Raw genomic sequence first — 24,176 nt, forward strand, 5'->3', positions numbered from 1 at the left:
CGCACGATACAGTTTTGCTAGCTTAAATTCCTTTAATTGTTTGTTGGTCGTGATAGCCATGGGGTTCGGTTTAAACTGGGAGCTTGTTAGTTTCCTCTCCACTGCAGCTTTTTTTGGAGATTAGCCTCCAGGGTAACCTATCCGCTAATAAGAAGTCCCATAAACCTTGTGCTTTGGCTGGATTTGTATTACCATTCTGCTGTAACCAAGTATAGAAGGTCTTTGTGTACCCAAAGTGTTGTAAGATATTTTAGACACGTATGTTGGCTTTTTTTGTTTGCGAAGGAACTGTGTCCCACTCCTCATGTAGACTTGCTACAAGCTGCAGAAACTGGACGAAAAATGTTTGATTTGGCTCAAAACCAAACTCTGTAACGAATATACCAACAGGTCAACAAGAGCAAATACTCACTCTTCGTGAAAATTTTCTAAAAAATGGTTTACTGCGCTTTTCTATAATTTTGTCCAAGCTGTTGCGCATGTGGTTGGATTTTTGGCTGAGAATTGACATCGCCATACTTTTGACACAATGTAAGGTTTTCAAAGAAATAAGAGTCTTCAATATTTTGCTATGGAACAACCGACGAATTTAAGAGCACCTCAAATCTGTTTTGGTGCAGAAATCGTGTTTGGAGATTGGTTTTGTTTGGTTAAAAGGTTTGGATAACAGCGCTTTAAATTAAGAGGCAACATATGATTCTCATTATCTATCATACCCCCGCCCATGCAAAATTTAAGATATGGTAACGCTTTTATTTCTTTCCTATTATGGCTATAGTTATCTTCCCGATAAGGGTTATTCCTCTGGTCGCCCAAAGGTTCATAACTATGTTGGCTTTTTCAGGGAAGGGAGAAAGTTTAATTCAATTATTTTTTTAAGATTTTTGAGAAATCAGTATCCGAACCTTTTGTAAAAACAATGCAAACAGGGATGATTTTTATTCATGCAGACCACGAACAAAGTTAAGGAGAGTGGGTCATCTTGTCTGAGGCCACGTTCTATGTCAAACGATTCCAAGAAATATGGTGTCGAAAATTTGCATGTAGGCCAATGTGGAAACATGGTAATGGTCCCTAATGTCAATAATGTCGAACAGCAACCGGATATTTGACCCTATATATCGGTGCGGTTGGAAGCCGTGTCGCTCCTTCGATAGAAAACCACGTATCTTGCGTTGACGACTTTTAAGGAGATCTTGTAGTCCATGTTTAGCAAAGGTATCGGGCGATAATTTGGGAATATAGAAAACCTTTCCCACTATTAGGAAACAGGGTGACAACTCCTTTACATTGTGAATAGATATTCTACCTGATTAAGTTTCCGTTCTCTTGATATTGGTCAATATTGGCACCTACTACAAGAACGCCGAGCAGAATTGTTGTAATAAGGAAGTTTTTATTGACATTACGCCATTATGCTGCTGATTCGCTCAAAGCGGGTCGTCTTCAATGGGCGATTTGAAGGTCATCCGGATATTGGTCAATATTGGCACCTATTGCAAGAACGCCGAGCAGAATTCTTTGTATTAGACTAGTTTTTCGCATGCCGCCATTATGCTGAATCGCAAAACCAGGCGATTTTTTTAATTCACGATTTTTTTGATTGATACAGCTGCGGAAAATGTTGTTTAAATGTTTTTTGAGGTTTGATCTGCTTGCTCATCTCTGTAATTTGATTCTAATCCAAAAAAAAACAATTTTTGAGTAAATGCCTGTTGTACCTTGTAGAATGTGGCAAATTTGCAAATTATTAAATTATTCTGCCAGAATTCTGCCAGAATGAGGGTGGTAGGATAGAGTGGAAAATAGCGCGAAGGTAATAAAAATCGGTAGAGATCCCACGTATTCCATCAGAATGACCTGAAACACGGGTGTTTTTGCGCTTTTTTGCATTGCCGGTGACGTCACATTCAATCAAGTGCCAAACCACTTTCCGCTTCATAGTATTTTTTTTAAATCTCAGTATCTGTCAAGGATAGAGTGCAGAATAGCGTGAAAGTAATAAAAATCGGTAGAGATCCCACGTATTCCATCAGAATGACCTGAAACACGGGTGTTTTTGCGCTTTTTTGCTTTGCCGGTGACGTCACTTTCAATCAAGTGCCAAACCACTTTCCGCTCAAAATTAAAATATGGACGAATTACATAAACAATCTGCAGGAAATTTGGCCAAGTAAGTGTGTTATTATTAACTGTTTGTGCATATTTTTGAAAAATGGCGATTTTTTTAATGTTTAGAAAGTAATTTTTGAAACCTTTTTGTTTGAATATATGTAGCAAAGTCTCCCAAATTGTCGGCAAAACTTGGGAGCAAAACGTGCAACGGTTTGGTTGTCTCGAGTACAAGATGAACCACAAACAGCGAGGTTATTTTCTTATTTTTAGCCAAGAGGTGGGAATAAGATTGTCTGAAACACATAAACCATACTATAGTGCTTATAAGCACAATATCCTTATCTGGGTTGGGTTGTTTTTAATAGTAGTTGTGCCTTAAAGCAGACTTACCAATATTTTATTAGTCAAGAGTAAATATCACACATTACTTTGTACCTGTTTTCATAAAGTATGCCCCCCCCTCTTGAAATTTACATTTAATTACAATTATCTGTAGCAATAAGATATCTAAATTGTCAAAGAAAATGAATGAAGAAGGCTTTACAGAAGATGACAGAGAAAAGAAAGACAAATCCATGCTCAAAAAAAGACAAAATTTCTGACCTGATGAAAAGGGTTACAAGCAAAAAAAAGTCCAGCCCTAAAGTAATTTAGTTTAGTTTAGTTAAAATCATCACATGGCAAGCAAATTGTGTTACTCCAGCACAAATACATTTCATTTTAGTTGCTCCCTGCTGTATTTTTGTGATCAGCACTTTCAACAAACAACCAATGTTAAATTTTAGAACTTTGATGTCAAGTTTAAGGGAAAAAAGCTAACATCAAGACATGGAACAAAACTTGATGCTGTGAACATTGAGGTAGCAGTGAAAAGCTTGGGTTTTGAACACATCTACACTTTTCATGACCTAAGAAAATCGAAAATTGAAGAAAAGCTGGAGAAAGGTATATAAACCTTGTCAGTTTAGCTTCATGTTTAATTACTTTTTCAACAATATACATAAAAAAGCATGGTTAAAGTATTTTATTAAATTATTGAACAATGAAGGAATTAAACACTTATTTCAGCAAGTAACACTTGTTTTGATCATTGTTTACCTAGAATGAGATGGCGGGAAAACTTTGGTTTTATTGTTGCTTTGTGTGTAATATTTGTGCACTAAAAAACGTCTGCTTTATCTTGTCAAGTGTCGAAAGCCAAACATGATGAGTATGACTGCTTTGGTTGTGCCATTCTCACACATGGAGTAGAAGGAGATACTCTCTATGCAAAAGATGGAGCAATGACATTAGACGACTTCACAGAGCCGTTTACTTCCAAGAGGTGCCCAAGCCTTGCTGGCAAACCAAAGCTTTTTTTTGTTCAGGTATGTTGTGGCATGTATTTTTGTTGTATTATTAAATGCAAGCAAATTCCCATAATTAGTTTATATTCCTGCAAGCTGTCGGGACATGATTTTGCAAATTAAATTGAACTGCACAGTATATGAAATTGAACCAAACATGATTATACTTACTGTAAAATTGTTGTAGTCGTGCAGAGGAGTGAAGTTTGATGAAGGTACCGAGCTTCCGAGAGATTTAGACGTTACTGATGGACCAGTTCAACAACCTGTGGAGGAAGAAAAACCATTAATGATCCCTAATGCTGCTGACTTTCTTCTTGTTTATTCAACTGTGCCAGGTATGTTATATTGGTTAAAATGTGTGTTGTCAACAAAGGTTACTTTATTTTTTATATATACAGTCAGACCTTGTTAACCTGAATATCCAGAAACTCCCCTATCTGACACACAACTTAACAAAATGTATTTGTTCCATACATTGGCCTTATCATTTTTACATAACCTGCTAAAACCGCACATATCACTGTTCGAACAAAATAGTCTGTAGTTGCATGGAGGGTTTTCATTTCATATGTAAAATTGATTTGGAAAACAACTGACATTGTACTTTTGGTAAAAACATTTATATACAATAACTATGCGATGTTACCTGTTGAATGGAAACCAAGCATAACTCATTCAAAAATTTTATTGCGTACTTTTGTTTGTTGTCAAGGTTATGTGGCATGGTTGAACTCAGGCAATGGTTCCTGGTTTGTTCAAAGTCTGTGTTACTGCATTAACAAATTTGGAGACCATCTTGAAATAATGCAGGTATGCAAGTTATGTAACCAACATTGATGCTTATTTGTGTTTCAATTAAAAAGTAAATAGATGAAATCAGAAAGATGTCTATAGTTATCATAAAGGTTTGATCACATCACCACTTCACCATTAATCAGTGTGATAGCCGTATACTGCTTGTTAAATCAACATGTAGTTTTTTTCTTGTTTTATTGTGTAAATAATTGTAAGTAAATTCAAACTTTCAGAATGAACAAGTATTGAACATGCCTGCTTGCGATACTTTTACCCGACGTGAGATTAACCTTCTAATTCCACCTTTGGTGAAAACTAAATCCTGCATAAAACAACCTCTAAGGGGATTTTCAGGGGATTGTTCCACCCCAATAATCTTGCACCACAGTAGCAATTTTTCATAGCAAGTAATCCCTTCAGCCTTTTTGGTGCCATGGGACCCTTGAATTAGTTCCGCAAATGTTGCAGTATCCCAAATTTAGAACTATAAAAATCATGTACTTCTCACCAGCACAATCTCCTTGCATCAATGCATTTGTAGTTCCGCAAAATATTTTAGTGTAACGCCGTAGTAATTATTGCTATAATGTAACGACTTGTTTGAGAATGCTTGGGGGAACAATAGGGTGTTGAATAGTTCTACTGTGTCTCTATTCATTCACCGTGTGGTCTAACTCGTCAATCCCCTGGTGTAACACCAAGCAACACCTCTTATGCCAACTGTTACGTCACAGTCGGTTCATTTTACAGATTATGACGCGAATGAACAACATGGTGGCGTTTCAGTTTGAGTCGAGCACCAAAGATGGGAACGACCATTACAAACAGGTGCCTTCCGTCTGTACGAGACTGACGGCGGATTTGTATTTTCCCAGGAAACAGGCGAACGGATCTCCACCGGAAAATGATGACCAGGTATAAAGTGTGAATATGTCAGTTACCGTGTTTTGTAGTGGCAACATACGTTTACATATGTATATCAACTCGGGTTCATGCTTGTTTCAATTACAGAGTTTCTTCTTTACAAATTACAAATCTACCATGTATTTATTACTGTGTCATGTACGTGGCGTGTTGTTATTGGGCAGAGACCCCAAATTTGCGCCCTAAAATGTAGAATGATTTTTCTTGCTATCGATGACAAAACAAACTGTTATAGATGGAATAACGATGATTTCATTTGGCCTAAACCACAACAAACCTTAGCTTGAAGAACAACCAGAACTCTGCAGTTTCATTTTATCAAATAATGAGCGGTTCACTTGATTTTGTTGTGTCTGTGGGTTCCTCAACGCCAAATTCGCAGTGAAACGACAGTCGGCTGGTGGCGCACGTGTGAGCTTAATGTAATTACTAGTAAATGTAAAGGAAGGAATGTATTTTGCAGGGTCTCACTATGACTGATGAGATTGAAGTTCATCCTCAACATGTGGACGAAACGTCACAGACTCCCGGGTAAGTTGATCTACTAACGTAGTTTTGTAGTAAAACCACGCATAGATTTGCCATATGGCAAAAGCTAGCAGGAATCAAAATCAATCACATAATATAGTGTAACAATAAAAATATGTAAAAATGAGATTCAGTAGCTTGCATAAATTACACTGTTGTCTGTACATCTTGCAAATGATTCGCCAACACATTATATATGTGCATGCCTAACTTATAACGCTTATAGTAACTTATAACGCTCCTGTTCTGCAGACCTTCTGCGCAACAGAAAACCAAACCTAAGAAAAAGTCGTTGGGTTCCCGAAGCCGCAAGAGTTTCCGTCTGAAACGACTAGGAAAGCAAGAGAAATGAAAAGAATTTTTGCTGCATCTTCATTCGCGGTTGTTGGTTTCCGCTTATGCCGGATTGTCTTCGAAACGTTTGTAGTTTAAATCCAGTGATTACCGCTTGCTTAGTATGACAAGCGCATTCGCAACATTTTGTCAGTGCTTTGTTATAATACTATTGTGTATGCGCAAAAATAAAAGGCCACAGCAAAAATATTAACTGTTAAAACTGTTCCCAGATTAAAGTAAGGCTTAATTAGCGAGAGTTTTATTTGTGTTTGAAACATTGCTCAGAATGTTTGTCCATACCAGGCCGAATAGCAGTTATTGTTTATTACTCGACCAAATGTGAATACTGGCAGGAAAGCAACGGGATAGCACGAAACAAAAGCAAGTTATTTAGCACGCTTATCCACTAGAATTATGACGCTACCGTAAATATACAAACCGTTACTTGTAATGGAACAATTTTTTTTGCCACCGTCATGAAAACTAATGACGTCATTAAATATACGGATTCCGCTGGATGCTCGTAAGTCGCAAACCACCCATTTGATGTCATTTCCGGTGCAACGCAGCCTCGAGTCACGTGATATGTGGGATGAACGTTTCCGGTTGGCAGATTTTTCCATTCCCTGGCATCCAACCAATTGTTTTTTTGTTCAGAATTTTATTATATTTATATATTTATTCAGAATAAACAAGAAAATTGTGCGACGCATGCAATTAATAAACAAATCTCATAAAAAAGGAGGGTCATGATGTCAAATGTTAGTTGGCCAACAAGGATGCTTATTTGTTATTTCCCTGCAAAATACTACCATATACGCCCATGCGTTTTCAAAGCCTGACATGTTGCCATATTTATGTTACTAACGTTCGTTGGTTGCATTTATACTTGCATTTAATTATTCATCACTTAGGATAGAGGTCGCCAAAAGTTTACAAACTGGGTCGAAATGTCAATGACTTACCCACATTTTTGGGAAATCAGGGCTTGCTGACTAATTATGCGCTACTTCCTAAATTGCTATGATGCACAGATTTAATGCAATTTAGGTGAACAAATTTTCAGGAAGAATTTTGTTAGCAATGCCAAAACCAGGTTGTTCTGTGCGATTCACAAACGCCTACAGGTTATTGGGGTACGGCCAGAAAAAAGGTAATTTCTTCATGCAGAATCATCTCTGTAGTATAGGATCGGTCAGAAATCAACCAATACGTGACAGTTTAAAAAAACAGAGTAGCGTCACAACATTCCCACTCCGCCCACTGATGTTTTGTAATGTTTGGGTTTGGTGCAAAGTTTGGTGAAACAAGTCTGGCTACACAGCTGTATGTTTTTGTGCTGTTTTGCAATGTATAATGTAATTGTGTCCACGGTGCTGGCGTGTTGCTGCTTTTGGACTGTACGACTATCAGGTTGGTACTTACTGCGTTAGATAAGACAATTTTCACCGTTGTTAGATGGTATAGGCTACTGTGTTGCTTGCTGGCAAATGTGGTATTTTTAAGCTCCGAGTGTGCATCAAACGGTGTTAGTTGAGTATTTCTTAACTGCTTGACACAGAATCTTCCATTACCACCGATCAGCAATATTACGAAGTGGCTGAATTCGAGCCTTTCAGCGTCAATGTGAAAGTGGACGAAAGTGTGACCCTGCCGGAGACGTTTAGTTTAATCCAAGAATCGGATGACCAAGTTGTTACGATTAAAAGCATGGAACTTGAGCAATTTAACTCCACCTTGATGGTATTTGAAAGAACCACAAGAACGATGGCCGGCACTTACATGTTTGCTGGATACGACCACTCTAGATTCGAAGTAAAAATTCTATGTAAGTATTTGTGTATTTTCTCTGGGCACGTATAACGATAAGTAAGTTTTCGATCTGGCAGATTATTTCTATACCTCCCCCTTCAATAACGCCCTTTCATATTGGGCACTCAGATCATTTGCCACAAAATCAAGACAAATCATCTATTATTTCATGGTAAACCAACGCGAAATGAGTCAATCCTAAATTAAATAGTCGAATACGTAAACTTCCAAATCTACCTAAAATAGTCAAACAAATCATTCCTGATGTATCCCCAACGTTTTTGTCTGATGATTTTTACAGACTTGGACTCGATTCACATTCGCCAATCAACGTTGGACGATAGTCACGTGACTTACGTGGAGTGTTCGGTCGTCGGTTTTCCCAAACCCAACATCACGTGGACGAAATTTCACAACGATTCCTGTTTTCCGAACAGTGAGTATTTCCATTCCTCTGTAAGAATGAACTTTACGTGATATTTTATTTCGTATTTTTCGTGCAGGTGACGTCACTTTTGATGACGAGACAGTGCAACATGGGCCTTCATCGTTCAAGGTCACCCGAAAGATCATTGCGGGGAAGAGCGGGAATGTGTTGGGTCAGTTTACCTGCACTGTCACCAACAAACACTCGTCCAAATCGCGGTCATTGCTCGTTCACGGCAAGTATTGAGATACAAGCTTTGTTGACCGATTATGAACGATCTGCTGCAATTGGTTTCCCACACCATTGTGCATTAAAAATTGTTTCTTGGTGCAGTTACCTTTAAGTCGGTATTGAGTTGGGTAATTCTCCATAAACAAGGGTCAAACGTAGTGACAACACACAAAGGCGAATTATTAGTGCCGGGACAAATCGAATCCGAGTATTCAGATTTGGCACATCGCCAAATTGCACACTTGCGGACGTTATACCAGGAAACTTTGAACTACACATTGTATATTCCCTTGTTCTTGTATTAAATATACGTCATTCCATTTAGATCCGAAAGCAGCCAAAGCTCTTTCTCCGTCCGTAACGTTACAAAACACTGGAAATGGACTGAAAGTTGTAATATTTTTACCTGGAGATGTCGAGTCCAGTTCGACCGCGAATTATCAGGTAAAATGGATATTTTTGTTCACCTGCATAATCTATTGTACGGTATAATATTTTGATGCTTTTTTCGTCCAGTTTATTAAGATGTTTATTTGCGAATTTTTGTTGTTGTGGGCAATCCTAATTCATCCGTTTCAATGTTACATCGTTATTTTGTTGTCAAGGATTTGCGAATTTATTCTTTTGGGTTAGTCTGGTTCCTTTTCGAAATTATACTTTCGCATTTTTTAAGGTCGACCTTAACTCCGTCAACAAAAAAAGTTGTTCTGGTGATCGCACAACCACCCTAAAGCACCCAAACCTCCAGTTTACCTTCGAGAATCTGTGCCCGGACAATGTGTACCGTGCTAAGGTGACAACTGAGAGGAATTATTAAACTTGGCTTTCGCAAAGATTTTGGGTTTGCGTTAAAGATGGAGTTGACACCCTTTTTTTGCGAGTCAAAGGATTCGCAGTAAAATACACGATGTTAATTCTGCACAAACATATACTTGCAACTTGCAATAATGATCACTGAGCCCCAGACTGTCCACACTATTTTGATCTATCAAGTCTCATCCGTGCGCATTTAACTTTTCGTCATCGGCTTCGCTGATGAGATTTGTCGATAATCCTGCTGTTTTCAGGTGACTGCGATCCTAGCAGACTGTTCCGCTTATACACGGATAACTTATGATGGCCACATAACTACTTTAAGTAAGAATGAAGGGAGTATTCACATTTTTCATTGATATTTATGTTGCTTTCTTAAAACTGTAGCAATTATAGATAAACGAATTGGCAGCGTGCTAAAGTGTTTTTTTTTCACAAGTAGTTGATTTAAGTTTGAGATAAATGCATGAATAATTAGTAACTGAAACTTTATGCTGTGTTTATTTTTGACAGGCTCAGTATCAACGATACAAGCTGGGACAGTGGCATCCATTGTTCTGTCTGCCCTTCTTGGGATTGTCCTCATTCTATTTGTTTGTAGCAGGTATGGAAAGATATGTGTCGTGGTGGCGGTGACGTTTTTCGGTGTACAGTTTTTTTCTTTGGTATAAAATGTCTAGGGAGATTTATACAAACATGCAGAGAAAATAATGTGGTTCTTTGTGCCGCAGCGTTCTTGAAAACCACAACATATGTCTTAAAATCTGTTTCAGAAAAATTCCTGAAAAGTCCCATAGACTTTTTCCTGTAAGACTTCGAAAAAATGTAAAACAGCCTAAAATACATACAAGATATTCTAAACAGTCCAGAATAGCCCTAAAAGAATTTAACAGTCGTTTGGGAATCGAATTATAAACTGTCTTTATAAGACTGAAAATGTTACACAATTACCAAAACACCATGTTTCCATTCAAAGGCTGGTGCATCAACGTAAGAGCAGAAGATCCAGAAACTTTGAGTTCCTCCGCAACCAGTCGGCAAGCAGTTGGAGCGTGGCTCTGGATCGAAACAGCAGCTTCATCGAACTTCCTGATAACTCAGGCTACCTGGCCGCATCTGATGTCACAGCCAGTCCGGAATACCGTCCCAGAGAAAGCATAAGAGAGCCTTCCCCTGCCAGATCACACCGTATTCCCATTGAAGAAGACTACGCCATACCTTACACGCCCAAAGATTCACCCTTCAGTAACTCCTATGCAACTTCACATCACCAAGCAACGATTGCAAGACGAAAATCGGCGCCTGTGCATCAGCACCTGGTACCAAACCGGTATCTATCTGTTCCTTCCTTGAAAGTTCCCTCCCCGTTGCGCACTCCTGGACGAACTCCCCCACGTAGGTCGGCATCTGTGTTCTTGCCAGACGGCTCCGGTTATGCAGCGGCAGGTGCAGGAGTACAAACCGGTGGTGGAAAAGCGGTGAGATTTGCACAAAGAGGATTAAGTGTGCGCCGTGAAGCGGGAAGGCCTCTTAGTTTGGATATCAGTCTGGCACGAAAAGCTCAAGACAGCCCATCGAGAAGAAGTGATGATGGAAACACAGGTTACCTGACTAACTAAATCATTGCGCTCAGTGGGCATAATATGTCGTTCTAAAGTTTATGGCATAATTCGCTACCCACGCTTTAAACTTATAAACAAACAGTATTAACTACAAGTTCAGCTTTAGGAAACACCACTGACACGAAAACAACGTTAAACTTTAGACTAACTAAAGAAGCTATATAACGAACTCGTTGTTTCATCAGTTTTGTAAATTTATTCTGTAAGCCAGTGCATGAATATGTTCCTGTGCTGAAATAAGTCGCATTATGCATGGGATATGACGAGGAGCGTGTTTTTGGTCCCCTATGATGAGACCAAAAGCAAAGTTGAAATTAAAATTCGGCCAAATCACAAATTTTAACTTGGGCGATTGGTACATGTTTGCTTGTCAACACATTCTTGTTCGTTTTCTTGCAGGGGATCACGTTTACGCAACGATTCAATCCAAACGTTCGCCAGGCAGCGGACAGCGGCCAACAAGCACCGCCTGAAAACAAAAGAAATGACTGTGTCTAAGTTTATGCCACAGACAACTTTTTCGTACCTAATTTTTCATTGTGCGATGCCTTTGGTCAGCCTTATGCAGATAATTGATTTCCCACACAAACGCAAAATTTGCACTTGATTATCGATATATGACTACTTGTGGGTTTTTATTCTACAGACAGATTTGAGTAATATTCATAAATCTCCCTTATAATCTCAAAAAAAAACATGTTACAAGATATAATAAAGTCCTTCAAATTCATTATTTTATCTTAGCCGACCTGGTCAGTTTTTTACTATAGTAATTCGCTACTAGGAACAACGTTTACAGTAGGCAAAAATCATTTGAACGAACGATCAAGAGAGCAAAGATAATTTACAACACCATTACATCAAATATGTAGTTCGCATGGACCTTCCCTAGGGTCGACCGTACAATGAAACGTTACTATGTGTTGGGTAAGTTGCAAGACTGTAAGACGAGATCACAAGTTAAAAACCAGAACGTTGCAAACACTCGAGACAGTCATAGGGTGTACACATGATTCGTCGAAAACAAACATAGAAAACAAATGAATTTGTACCAACCAACGACATTATGGACAAACGTTTCACATCAGAAATATCGGAAGAGGAGTTGAAATAGGTAAAGTTAATTTCTCTCAAATTTGCCCCTTTCGGTTGGTTCCTGTTTCTGTATATTGTTAATCAGCAAATTCTAAAGAGTCATGTGTACATTGTTTTGCGTCACGGTGTACAGACCTTGAACTAGGTTGGTCTGGAATAAAGTTCCACGCATTGTTGTACATTAAACTCTACATCAGAGGCCTAGGTAGCGAGCATCCGTTCTCTAGCCTAGGATTCAATGCGTTCTTGTGTGTGCAGAAGTAAGAATATACAGAAAAAGATTGTACACGAGTGTTTATACAGGAATATTCTTGTTTAGAGATAATTTAGCGATATTTGTTATTATTTCTGGACGTGCACAGCAAAACAAATCATTTGAATGGATAACAAAAAAACTAAGGTATTTGGAGTACCATTGTCCGGAATATGTAGCTACGAGTTTGCTTTCAAACTAAACTCCGTTGGCCTTTGTGGTGTTTCTCCATTTTTAAATGCTCTCTGGCGTTTATGCCTGTAAGCAAAATTCTCGATACACGAGTTTTACTTATAGAAGCTAAGTGGTCACCAAAGTCCGCAACAATTATCCAAATTTTGTATAGAGAATCGGCGACTTAAAAATTAAATATTAACTCGACGATAATGATATTCGGAGTGTCAATGTTTGGTCTAATGGAAGGTAGTTACTTGCTGAAAAAAACAAGTGTTTCAGAATGTTCTCTTTCATCAGGTGATTTAAAATTGCAGTTAACTTCATTTTATGTTAATATACCTGGAAATATATGGCTTGGAAATTTACGGTTAGGAGCCTTTGTAACAGATGGAGCAGCCAATAGGCGGTGAGAGTTACGAATGGAGTTATACAAAACCAGGCGTCAGTATGTATTGACAAACGCTTTACAACAGTGAAATCTAAACAGTTGAAGTCACGGGTAAAGTTATTGCAGTCATGGCGTACGTACCTTGAATCAAGTTGATTACCAACGTTGGGCGTGGGCGTGGAAACCAACGCGATCAAAAACAATTTCTTTTTTTGCTTCCACTTCTGTTATGTGTAAAGGTATTAATCCAATGGGTCAAAGGCCAGTTAGTAATTGCAAACGGATATGCAAGTACTGAAATTCTGTTGGTCTTTGTAATTTATTTTTTATTTGGAATTGTTGTATTTTCCATCAGATAAAACAACAGATTGATTAAAAAAATGTTTAACAGAGTCCAGCAGGTATTTGGTACCTACCTCTATTATGCAAAACGTGTGCAAATTGTTGCCTGCACTGATCGGTTTCACTCAAACAATCTGGCCAAGGATGGCCGTTTAAAAGGTAAATATTAACATAGCAATAAGAATGGTTGCAAACTTAGCTTAATCCAGAGCAGTTTCCTTCGGAAGCAACTTTACAGTATGTTGACCTTCACCAGGTGGTTTGACATAACATTTACTGTAAAATATAAATAAAAACTTAGATGTTTATCAAATGAAAGTGCGATGATTTAGAAAGGCAATAGTAGTTAGATTTAGCAGCAAACTGGTTTCTATTACCGGTAAGCATTTCTCTTCAACCAAATGACTTCCACAAATTCAAAAAGACCCAACCGAAATCATTTCAAAGTCCTTTAATTTTGGTTGTAACTGAAAACTGTTGTGTATGTTATCAGGAAGGCAAAATCCCTATACGGTGATACAACCAGACAAACTGCATCTCGATGATTCTTCCCAGAATCTTTTCTATGTTTTTAACAACATGAGTTTCGGTAAGTATAGCAACTGTATGAGTCTACCAAGCATATCATCGCTCCATGTGGAAGCCAACCAACTAATTTTAACTGGTTAAGAGAACAATTGACACACCTGCAACAGATGTACTAGTTAACATGAAACTAGATTGATGTCAAGTATACAATATATCTACATTTTTCATGAAGAAAAGTAGTTTTGTGACTACCAATACCGTTATAAGCCACTTAAATACACATTAAAATATTGGGATGATAAAAACAAACAATTAAAATATTTTTAGAGGATTCTTTATTGCCTAAACGAGAAGGATCAGATGTTGATGCAAATAACCTCAACCAACTTTTTGATAAATTTAATTTTGCAACAAGGGATCCATATCTGGACTTGAAACAGGGCGAATTTAACAAGGTAACACCCACGTAATGATTAGAGAAATTAGAACAAAAATAAATTTTCTAAAATTTGATATTTTCTTTCCGGCAACAGACGATTGATGGAATATGTCATTATGTACGAGGGGTAAACAATCTCGGTTGCTTAGTGATAGCATTTCTCTCACATGGAATCGAGGGAAAGCTGCAAATGAATGACAGTGAAGTTTGTATTGATGACATTATAGATCAGCTAAGCAAAGTGGAATCATTGCACAGAAAACCAAAAATTCTTATTTTCCAAGTAAGATTACCATTCCTTTTAGTTATAAGTATGCCAGATTTTGAATTTAGTTTCATAAGGGAAATGCCAAAATGACTTGTCACAATATCCGATAAGTATTTCGAAGGCTTGCAGCGGAGACCAGGTGGCGAAAGGTTTGCCATCCGCCACTGGGGATAATGACCTGATTGACGATTTAACAAAACACGGTCCAGTAGAAGAGAAAGGCAGCGACCTAATATCTTCCCTTCCTCTCATTTCGGAGTTCGTTTTATGTAACTCAACAGCAAAAGGTGAACTATAATAATAAACTTTTTAGAAAAATAACATAGGCCTCGAAAAACCCTGGATTAGTGTTTCCCAGTAGGTCGTTAGAGAAATGGAGTATATTGTTTCTTTATATTGTCAGGTTACGTGTCTTACCGTCACAGAAAGCACGGATCCCGGTTCATTCGCAAGTTTTGCGAAGTTTTCAAAAACTACGCTAACGGTAAGACTGTATAGGGACATTGTTCTGCAAGCCAGAGAGTAAATATATTTTCCCACTTATAAAAGGGCCTCTTGATGAGGAATTGGACTTTCTGCAGTTGCTTACCAAAGTATCGGCCGAAGTGGCCAAAATGGACCCAGAAAAAAAAGGTCGCCAAATGCCGTCTTTCACATCCACTATGACCCAAAATCTTTATCTTCCGAGGCGCAACAATGCGTCGAAACCAACGATACAGCAGTGACAGTTTATGCTGCCTTTGTGCTGATAATGAGTAATGTATATATATTTTGTGCTTGATAGCTCAATGCAGTTACACATTCCATAGTTCGACTTTGGGTGTAATTGTGCAGTTGTACAGTTTTCCATTGATAAATAATGTCTGTTGAGAAGCTTAATGTAGCAAAAACTCCGACGTACCAATAATACTTTATGTATAAACGTCTTACATAAAGACGCAATTTCACTAGTCATTATGTATTGTTTCGCTTTGCGCTGGTGGGTGTAGGTATATTGTATATCGTTATGCACCGTCGTCACATTGTATAAAGGAAATAGTGGTGTTTTACGCTGCATAAAATTAACGCTCGCCCACTTGAGTTATGAATCATTGTGTTTACTTCATAAAACAAACAGTCATAAATGCAACCCATTTCCGGGAAACCCGTGCTTCCTGTTGGTTGGGCTCATCGTTTCGACAGAACAACACATTCTCCTCACAACGGAGTGATAAAATGCATTTACCATCTCGAAATTCGGTACATTGCTCATTGCAGCACTACATTTTTCTGGCTTACCGGGTTAGACCTATTGATATATAAATATATACCAAACGAACATACTATAAGTTGTATTTTGTTGAATAAAATGCTTTTCTTTTAGAGTGCCTGGTTCTAATTGCCAACTGAAACCAATTCGAACACATAGAACAAGTGCATTAAGTAATACGTAGTTGTGTCTTGTGTATCGCGTATGCTTATTACATATGGTCTGTGATGTCCTTCGGAGATTGCATTTTGTTCAAAAGTATTGGTGATTTTAAATGTTTATTACACAAAACCAGTTTGTATGCCTTTAGTTTAGGAGAAACAATGTAAAGTTTGTTTCAACTTTACATTGTTCCTTCACAGTAGCTGGCATGACAATCGTGGAGCGGCACGAAACCCTGTCTCACTCACCTGACGAGATTTCACCATTAAATCAAAACAAATGAAGATCTGTCTAACCGTTCAATTACACCAGCATTAGCGCAGGTTTCTTACGCACAGGAAACGCTAACGTTCAGTATTCAAGCGTAGGTTGCCTTCTCCATCCACTACTGAGCAATGGAACTGATGTGGTGTTGTTTATTGTTCACTAAATTCGCAGATAATTACGCAGGTTGGCGGGATGTTTCATGAGATCAAGCCTCAGTAAATAGAGTTGTCCTCATCGTGTATTGTTCATTAACTGTGTAGGTCTATTCATATAAGACGATAACTGTTAGTTTTCAACAAAAACCTATAAAACCATACAGGTTATCAAGTCAGGCGCCCATGTCAAGGAGATTTCCTTACGGAGAATCACCGTCTGCCGTAGGATCGCAGCCAGTCGCACTGGGAGGTGATGGGTTAACAAAACAATAGTTCATTAAGTACTTGCATATGTCTTTGACAACTAGGAGACTGTTAATTTGTGTTTTATTGAACATCAGTAAAACCATATGGCAACACCAAGCCCATATGCTTTTAAAGACCCATTTATTGGACAGCTACATATATTCAACAACGTCAAGTTCAGTAAGTATTCGTGTGTGGGTATAATTAACGTGGCTTTTTAATTTTTGGAACATCCAAGTTGAGGGCCTGTTTAATGCGGAATTTTAAATTAAATTGTTGTTTTATTTTATAACTTTGCAAACGTTTTAAATAAACTACAAACCCATAGTTTCTTTTTTTACGTTTTTCTTATTTAGAGAAGTTCCAATTGTTTTTACTTCATTCCTAAGAAACTTTTGTCTTTTTGTCTGAAAATGTTCTGCGTAAATTTAATTAGGTATGATTTCTTGCAAGTCACATGTATGCGTTAACGATTTTTGTCAGAAAATGAAAGGTTGAAGGAACGGAAGGGATCGGACTTGGATGCTAAAAGTCTTCTCAAAGAGTTTCAACTTTGTAACGCGAAAACCATATGAGGATTTAAGTTTCGGCGATTTTCATTCGGTAATGCATAAAATATTTAGTCATGACTTTGCACATATGTGACATTATACCAAAATATGTCCCCGTGACGTCACCAACCATATTTGGCTTATTTGTCTTTGATTATCGGCAAGCCAAAGGGTACATTACTTTGTACTTCGATAAGATAGGGATTGTGGGTATCGTCGCTCAGTAACAGTACTCAACGTCATTTTAGGTGTGATGTCATAACTTTAACCTCTCCTGATAGTTCTAACGTTTGTAGTTACGAACCTTATTGCGAAGAATATATTGGTTGATTGAGGCGGATTTTATAGTAATAGTGAACTTAAACCACAGCTACTAAAGTACTGCATCCTTTAACTAGGTTATGACCGAAACCGATTATTTGGCAGTCGAATCATTTACACCACATGGGTTAGGCAGCCGCCAAACAAAAATTGCTCTTAAACAGGATAAAATAAACCAATGACGGTCTGTCTTTGCCGTGTTTTAAAAAAGTTGATAAATGACGTTAGCAATCATAAATGCTTTGACCACAAAAGCACCCTGTCCCAGTAACAGTTTTATGATAGCGAAACGAAACAAAACTTAATAGGTCGAAACAGCCGCCCTCTGTTAGCAGTTCAAATAAACAATCAATATCCGTTCGTTGCACTTATTCACTAGTTGTTCTCCTGTTAAATAAAAAAACTACTAAACCAGTTTTACAGCGTTTTTCATACCGACGCATAAGCCTCGCTAGCAGCTCTCACACGACTGAAGCGCCTTGTATGACGTCACGCAACAATAATCTCACTTTCGCACGATTTCGTTCGCAACGTTTAAAACACAGCTTTGACGATCTCAAAAACCCGGAACTTTGATAAGCTGTATCTCAGAAACCTGTGGCCGTATCAAGCTACTTTAAGTATTTTGAAATTAAAAAATTAAGTATTTTGAAATTAAATTTTTCATGTCACTTGCACTGTAACAAACAACGGACAAGCAATATTTAAATAACGACATATTTTCTGTCTTGTATCAGGAACTATCGCAAATGTGTGCTGCTGATTACAAAACGACTGATTGTCTTGTGCTTGTCTTCTTGTCTCACGGAAATGAAGGCCAACTGCAAATGTCCGATGATGTGAAGCCATGGCATTACAAGTTAAAAACCAAAACGTTGCAAACACTCGCTCCAGTCATAGGTGTACAAATGATTCCAAAACAAATGCAAAAAATGAATGAATTTGTGCCAACTAACGACAGTATGGACAAACGTTTTACATCAGAGATATCGAAAGAGGAGTTGTCATGAGTAAAGTGAATTTCTCTCAAATTCACCCCTTTCTGTTGGTTCCTGTTTCTCTACGTTCTGCATCAGCAAATTCTAAAGAGTTGCAGTCATGTGTACATTGTTTTCCGTCACGGTGTACGGACCTTGAACTAGGTTGGTCTGGAATAGAGTTTCACGCATTGTTGTATACTAAACTCTACATCAGAGGCCAAGGTAGCGAGCATCCGTTCTCTAGCCTAGGATTAAATACGTTCTTGTGGGTGCAGAAGTAAGGAAGCACAGGATTAAATGCGTTTCAGTAAAAAAGCGTAGTAAAAGTTCTGGTGTACACAGCATGATTCCCTCTCGAAAACAGTAACTTAGTGATATTTGTCTGTACATAATGGCACAACAACATATGTATTCATATGTTTATAGCGGCTATTTTGCATGCTTCTGTAGGAAGTTTACTGAAGGTTTTAATCCAATAGGCCACAGGCCAGTTGGTAAATTTGCAAACGGATATACAAGCCTGTTGGTCGTCGTAATGTTTCTTTTTTCATTTTGGAATTGTTGTATTTTCGACCAGATATGATAATACAATAATTTTAAAGTAAAATGTCCAACTGAGTCCAACAGCTTTTTGGTACCTACCTACCTCATGCAAAACGTTTGCAAATTTTGGTCTGTACTGATTCACTCATACAAGTTAGGAAGGCCGTTTAAAAGTTAAATATTAACATGGTAATAAGAATGGTTGCATTGGCGACATTAAACTGGCTTAATCCAGAACAGTTTCCCTTAGAAGCAACTTTACGGTGTGTTGCCGTTCATCAGGTAATTTAAAATAACATTTGAAAGTACTTGAAAGTGCGATGGTTTTGGAGGCGATATTAATTAGATTCAGCAGAAAACTGGTTTCTATCACCAATGATTAGGTTAAGCATTCCCTTCAACCAAATGACTTTTTACTTTTATGCCTGTTTCCGTAAGATTTTGCCGGTAATTATTCTAGATCAGTGAAATGTATAGAGTTGTAGTCATGTGTATCCTAAATTGTTTCCCGTCATGGTGTATCGACCATGACAAACAAACCTTTTATAGTGACTGAGTAAAGCGGGAGAAACCAGCCTGTGCTTCCAAGCAAACCTATGTTTGCTTGAAGTCATTGTGTATGCTGTGTGTTTGTTCAGATAGGGGTGTAAGAAGTCATTGTGTATGCTGTGTGTTTGTTCAGATAGGGGTGTAAGAAGTCATTGTGTATGCTGTGTGTTTGTTCAGATAGGGGTGTAAGAAGTCATTGCGTATGCTGTGTGTTTGTTCAGATAGGGGTGTAAGAAGTCATTGTGTATGCTGTGTGTTTGTTCAGATAGGGGTGTAAGAAGTCATTGTGTATGCTGTGTGTTTGTTCAGATAGGGGTGTAAGAAGTCATTGTGTATGCTGTGTGTTTGTTCAGATAGGGGTGTAAGAAGTCATTGCGTATGCTGTGTGTTTGTTCAGATAGGGGTGTAAGAAGTCATTGTGTATGCTGTGTGTTTGTTCAGATAGGGGTGTAAGAAGTCATTGTGTATGCTGTGTGTTTGTTCAGATAGGGGTGTAAGAAGTCATTGTGTATGCTGTGTGTTTGTTCAGATAGGGGTGTAAGAAGTCATTGTGTATGCTGTGTGTTTGTTCAGATAGGGGTGTAAAACAGTACTTTTCCACTATTGTTCACTGGATCGTAAACGTTTGCTGTGAACTGAAGTAGAGTTTTTGAGAAAAACAATTTATGTCGGACTAGCAGTGCTTTATTTGTGTTTGCTGTTATTTTCATTGGCGGCCATTTTTGGGTCCCATAATTTTGGTTTGTTGTAACGAAAAACTGTTATATGTATTATAACAACTAAATCCCAATACGATGACCCAACCAAACGAACTGAAACTCGACTCTGCGTCCGTGAATGTTTTCTACGTTTTCAACAACATGAGTTTCGGTAAGTAAAGCAACTGTAAGTTTAACGCAGGTATCATTGCTCCATGTAGAAAGCCAACCAATTAATTTTAACCGGTTAGGAGACTGGTGCAACTTGCTACTCTGCATGAATACTCTTAGGAATGCAACAATGAACAAAGCTGCATCAGACGCTGTAGTTAACATGAAACTAGATTGATAACACAGTATATCAACATTTGTTCTTGAATAAAATTCGTTCCTCAGGTTTTGTGCTTACCAATACCATTATGAGCCACTAAAAAACACATTAAAATATTGAGATAATAAATGCAAATAATTACAACGTGTTTAGAGGATCCTTCATTGACTTACCGAAAAGGATCAGATGTTGATGCAAATAACCTCAACCAACTTTTTAATAAATTTAATTTTGTTACAAGGGATCCATATTTGGACTTGAAACAGGACGAATTTAACAAGGTTACACGCGCGTAATGATCAGATAAATTAAAACAGAAATAAATTTTCTAAAATTTGATATTTTCTTTCCGGCAACAGAGGATTGATGGAATATGTCATTATGTACGAGGGGTTAACAATCTCGGTTGCTTAGTGATAGCATTTCTCTCACATGGAAGTGAGGGAAGGCTACAAATGCATGACCGCAAAGTTTGCATTGATGACATTATAGATCAATTAAGCAAAGTGGAATCTTTGCACAGGAAACCAAAAATTCTTATTTTCCAAGTAAGATTACCATTCCTTTTAGTTGTAAGTATGCCATATTTTGAATTTAGTTTCATAAGGGAGATGCCAAAGTCAAAATCACTTGTCAAAAAATCTAAGTATTCGTAGGCTTGCAGCGGAAATCGGGTGGCGAGAGGATTGCAATCCGTTACTGGGGATAATGACCAGATTGACGTTTTAACAGAACACGGTACCCAGCAAAAAGTTGAAGAGGAAGGCAGCGACCTAATATCTTGCCTTCCCCTCATTTCAGAGTTCGTTGTATGTAACTCAACAGCAAAAGGTGAACCATAATAATGAACTTTTTGTTCATGAACGACAACAACACACACACATACAAAAAAAAATTACATACTCTTCGATAAACCTTGGATTACTGTTACCCAGTTGGTCGTTAGAAAAACAAGGTATTCATTGCTTTCTTTGTATTGTCAGGTTACGTATCTTTCCGAGACCCAGAGCACGGATCCCGGTTCATTCGCAAGTTTTGCGAAGTTTTCAAAAACTACGCCGACGGTAAGACTGTATAGGGTCCTAGAAGCCAGAGAGTAAATACATTTTTCCCATTTATAAAAGGGCCTCTTGATAAAGAGTTGGACTTTCTGCAGTTGCTTACCAAAGTATCGGCCGAAGTGGCCAAAATGAATCCAGAAACCGAACGTCGCCAAATGCCGTCTTTCACATCCACTATGACCCAAAATCTTTATCTTCCGAGACGCAACAATGCGTCGGAACCAACGGATCAGCAGTAATGACAAAGTTTATATTGCCTTTGTGCTGATAATAAGTAATGTATATATTTTGTGCTTGATAGCTCAATTCAGTTACACATTCCATAGTTCGACTTTGGGTTTAATTGTGAAGTTGTGCAGTTTTTCATTGATTAATGACTGTTGAGAAGCTCAATGTAGCATAAACTCCGATGTAGCAATAATACTTTATGTATAAACGGCTTCATACAATTTCACTAGTCATTATGTATTGTTTCGCTTTGCACTGGTGAGTGTAGGTATATTGTATATCGTTATGCACCGTCGTCACATTGCATAGAGGAAATAGTGGTGATTTACGCTGCATAAAATTAACGCTCGTCCACTTGAGTTATGAATCATTATGTTTACTTCATAAAATAATCAGTCATAAATGCAACCCATTTCCGGAAAACCCGTGCCTTCTGTTGGTTGGGATCATCTTTTCGACAAAACAACACATTCTCCTTACAACGGGGTGATAAAATATATTTACCATCTCGAAACTCGGTACATTGCTCATTACAGCACTACATTTTTCTTGCTTACCGCGTTACACCTATTGATATATACCAAACGAACACATCATAAGTTGTATTTTGTTGAATACAAAGGAGTGCCTGGATAACGTAATACGTGGTTGTGTCTTGTGTATCGCGTATGCTTATTAAATATTGTTTGATGTCCTTCAGAGATTGCATTTTGTTCAAAACAATGATGATTTTAAATGTTTATTACACAAAATCAGTTTGCAGGCCTTTAGTTTAGGAGAAACGTTTGTTTCAACTTTACGTTGTTCCTACTCAGTAGCAATAGTGGAGTGGCACAAAAAACACTGCCTTACTCACAGGCGAGATTGTCATCATGAAATCAAAACAGATGAAGATCTGTCTAACCGTTCAATTTCACCATTAGCTATAAGCTGGTTTCTTACGCACAGGAAACAATTACGTTCAGTATTCAAGCGCAGGTTGGCTCCTCCACCCACTATACTGAGCAGGTGAATGAGACTGATGTGGTGTTGTTTGTTGTTCACTAAATTCGCAGACAATTACAGGTTGGCGGGCTGTTTCATGAGATGCAGCCTTAAATTGAGTTGTCGTCATGGTGTATTGTTTATTAACTGCGTAGGTGTATAGAGATAGGAGGAATATTGTACGTTTTCCACCAAAACCCATATATACAGATATGTACATATTGTGTTTATTCTATGATAGTTTGACTACGTTAGAAAGAGTTGTTTAGAAGTAAATGTAATATTTCCGACGTTTTGTTTTCTAATCGTTCATAACAATAATTTGTGTTCTTAACCTCTATATAATGTATTGATCATGACAAACACTCATTAGTGCCTAATCATTCCGCGTACTTATACTGAAATAAATCGCGTTACGCTTGGGATCTTACGGGTTGTGGGTCCTCCCTGATGGAACTTAAAGCAAAGTTGGCCGGTGGTGATTTTAGATCAGTGAAATGTGTAGAGTTGCAGACATGTGTAGCCTAAACTTTCTCCAGTCAGCAGACAACGACCGACCAGCACCGTCTGAAGACGAAAGTTTCGCGTCGAAGTTGATCGCATATAGAACACAAAGGCTGCTGGTATCGTGTCTCACTTACATCAAGCTCAAATCAGTTGAACACAAAAGAATGTGTAGATAGTTGTTCGTAAAATACTTGATGTTAACCGTCTGTTGTCAACATAATAGCGATTTGTTAGTTTGACATGCAGCTATATCTTGTCCTATAATCGAACTTGCTGGATTGAACAATTAACGGGTTATTATTGTTTATTTAAATATTGCGTGAGTTGAAAGTAAGCTATTCGCAGCTATACTCTGCAGTTCAAAAAGTAACTTCTGTGTTAAAAAAAAATTTATGGCTTGCTGTGCAATGTGCGAATAAGTATTTGTTAATTTAGAAAGCATTATTTATAACTCTCCTTTATAATCCATACAGCACATATTATAACAAGTGTATTGGAAAATTGGTTTTATATGTCAGGCTTTTAAGTTTAGACCTATATGATATACCGCTATGTTGGAGGTCAAGTTAATGAGTACTACAATCCCATGCCTAAACGTATTGCAAAGTTGCCAGCATTCGTGGTTTAGGCTACGATTAAATGCGTTTCAGCACAGAAACGTAGTAAAAGTTCGCGCGCACAGCATGATTCTCTTTTGAAAACAGTAACTAAGTGATATTTGACTGCATACAAGGGCACAACAACATGTGTATACATATGTTTATAGTGGCACTTTTGCATGCTTCTGTAGGAAGTTTACTAAATGTTTTAATCCAATGGGCCACAGGTCAGTTAGTAAATTTGCAAACGGATATGCAAGTACAAAAACTCTGTTGATCGTTGTAATGTTGTTTTTTCATTTT

At 37.9% G+C, this 24,176-nt stretch overlaps 3 protein-coding genes across 9 annotated transcripts; all 3 read left to right on the top strand.

Annotated features, from left to right (window-relative positions):
• The first annotated feature begins 1,796 nt into the window (after positions 1-1,796).
• LOC145894385 (caspase-3-like) lies at positions 1,797-6,246 on the top strand. Of its 2 annotated transcripts, XM_082982954.1 has the most exons (10): positions 1,797-2,173; positions 2,278-2,392; positions 2,662-2,760; positions 2,901-3,060; positions 3,304-3,482; positions 3,649-3,799; positions 4,177-4,274; positions 5,010-5,174; positions 5,647-5,714; positions 5,964-6,246. In XM_082982954.1, the coding sequence occupies exons 1-10, from the start codon at positions 2,133-2,135 to the stop codon at positions 6,061-6,063; spliced, it is 1,176 nt and encodes a 391-aa protein (XP_082839080.1). In that variant the 5' UTR covers positions 1,797-2,132; the 3' UTR covers positions 6,064-6,246. The 2 variants fall into 2 exon arrangements, with proteins under 2 accessions (XP_082839080.1, XP_082839081.1); XM_082982955.1 differs by lacking the exon at positions 2,662-2,760.
• A 1,113-nt stretch (positions 6,247-7,359) lies between these two features.
• Positions 7,360-11,506, top strand: LOC145894384 (uncharacterized). Its single transcript, XM_082982953.1, has 10 exons — positions 7,360-7,460; positions 7,609-7,875; positions 8,161-8,295; positions 8,363-8,521; positions 8,843-8,961; positions 9,191-9,310; positions 9,585-9,654; positions 9,844-9,934; positions 10,307-10,932; positions 11,352-11,506. The coding sequence occupies exons 1-10, from the start codon at positions 7,376-7,378 to the stop codon at positions 11,423-11,425; spliced, it is 1,746 nt and encodes a 581-aa protein (XP_082839079.1). The 5' UTR covers positions 7,360-7,375; the 3' UTR covers positions 11,426-11,506.
• Positions 11,507-13,747: 2,241 nt separating this feature from the next.
• Positions 13,748-22,482, top strand: LOC145894836 (caspase-6-like). Of its 6 annotated transcripts, none has more exons than XM_082983494.1 (10): positions 16,260-16,376; positions 16,440-16,701; positions 17,005-17,124; positions 18,131-19,569; positions 20,056-20,335; positions 20,648-20,775; positions 20,854-21,042; positions 21,151-21,325; positions 21,478-21,558; positions 21,619-22,482. In XM_082983494.1, the coding sequence occupies exons 5-10, from the start codon at positions 20,260-20,262 to the stop codon at positions 21,792-21,794; spliced, it is 825 nt and encodes a 274-aa protein (XP_082839620.1). In that variant the 5' UTR covers positions 16,260-16,376; positions 16,440-16,701; positions 17,005-17,124; positions 18,131-19,569; positions 20,056-20,259; the 3' UTR covers positions 21,795-22,482. The 6 variants fall into 6 exon arrangements, with proteins under 6 accessions (XP_082839622.1, XP_082839621.1, XP_082839620.1 ...); XM_082983491.1 differs by having other exon boundaries at positions 16,440-16,525; positions 16,617-16,701; positions 18,131-20,335; XM_082983490.1 differs by having other exon boundaries at positions 18,131-20,335.
• Positions 22,483-24,176: the final 1,694 nt, after the last annotated feature.

Source organism: Ascidia mentula, chromosome 3 (genome assembly GCF_947561715.1).
Source record: "Ascidia mentula chromosome 3, kaAscMent1.1, whole genome shotgun sequence".
In the NCBI taxonomy this organism is placed as follows: domain Eukaryota; kingdom Metazoa; phylum Chordata; class Ascidiacea; order Phlebobranchia; family Ascidiidae; genus Ascidia; species Ascidia mentula.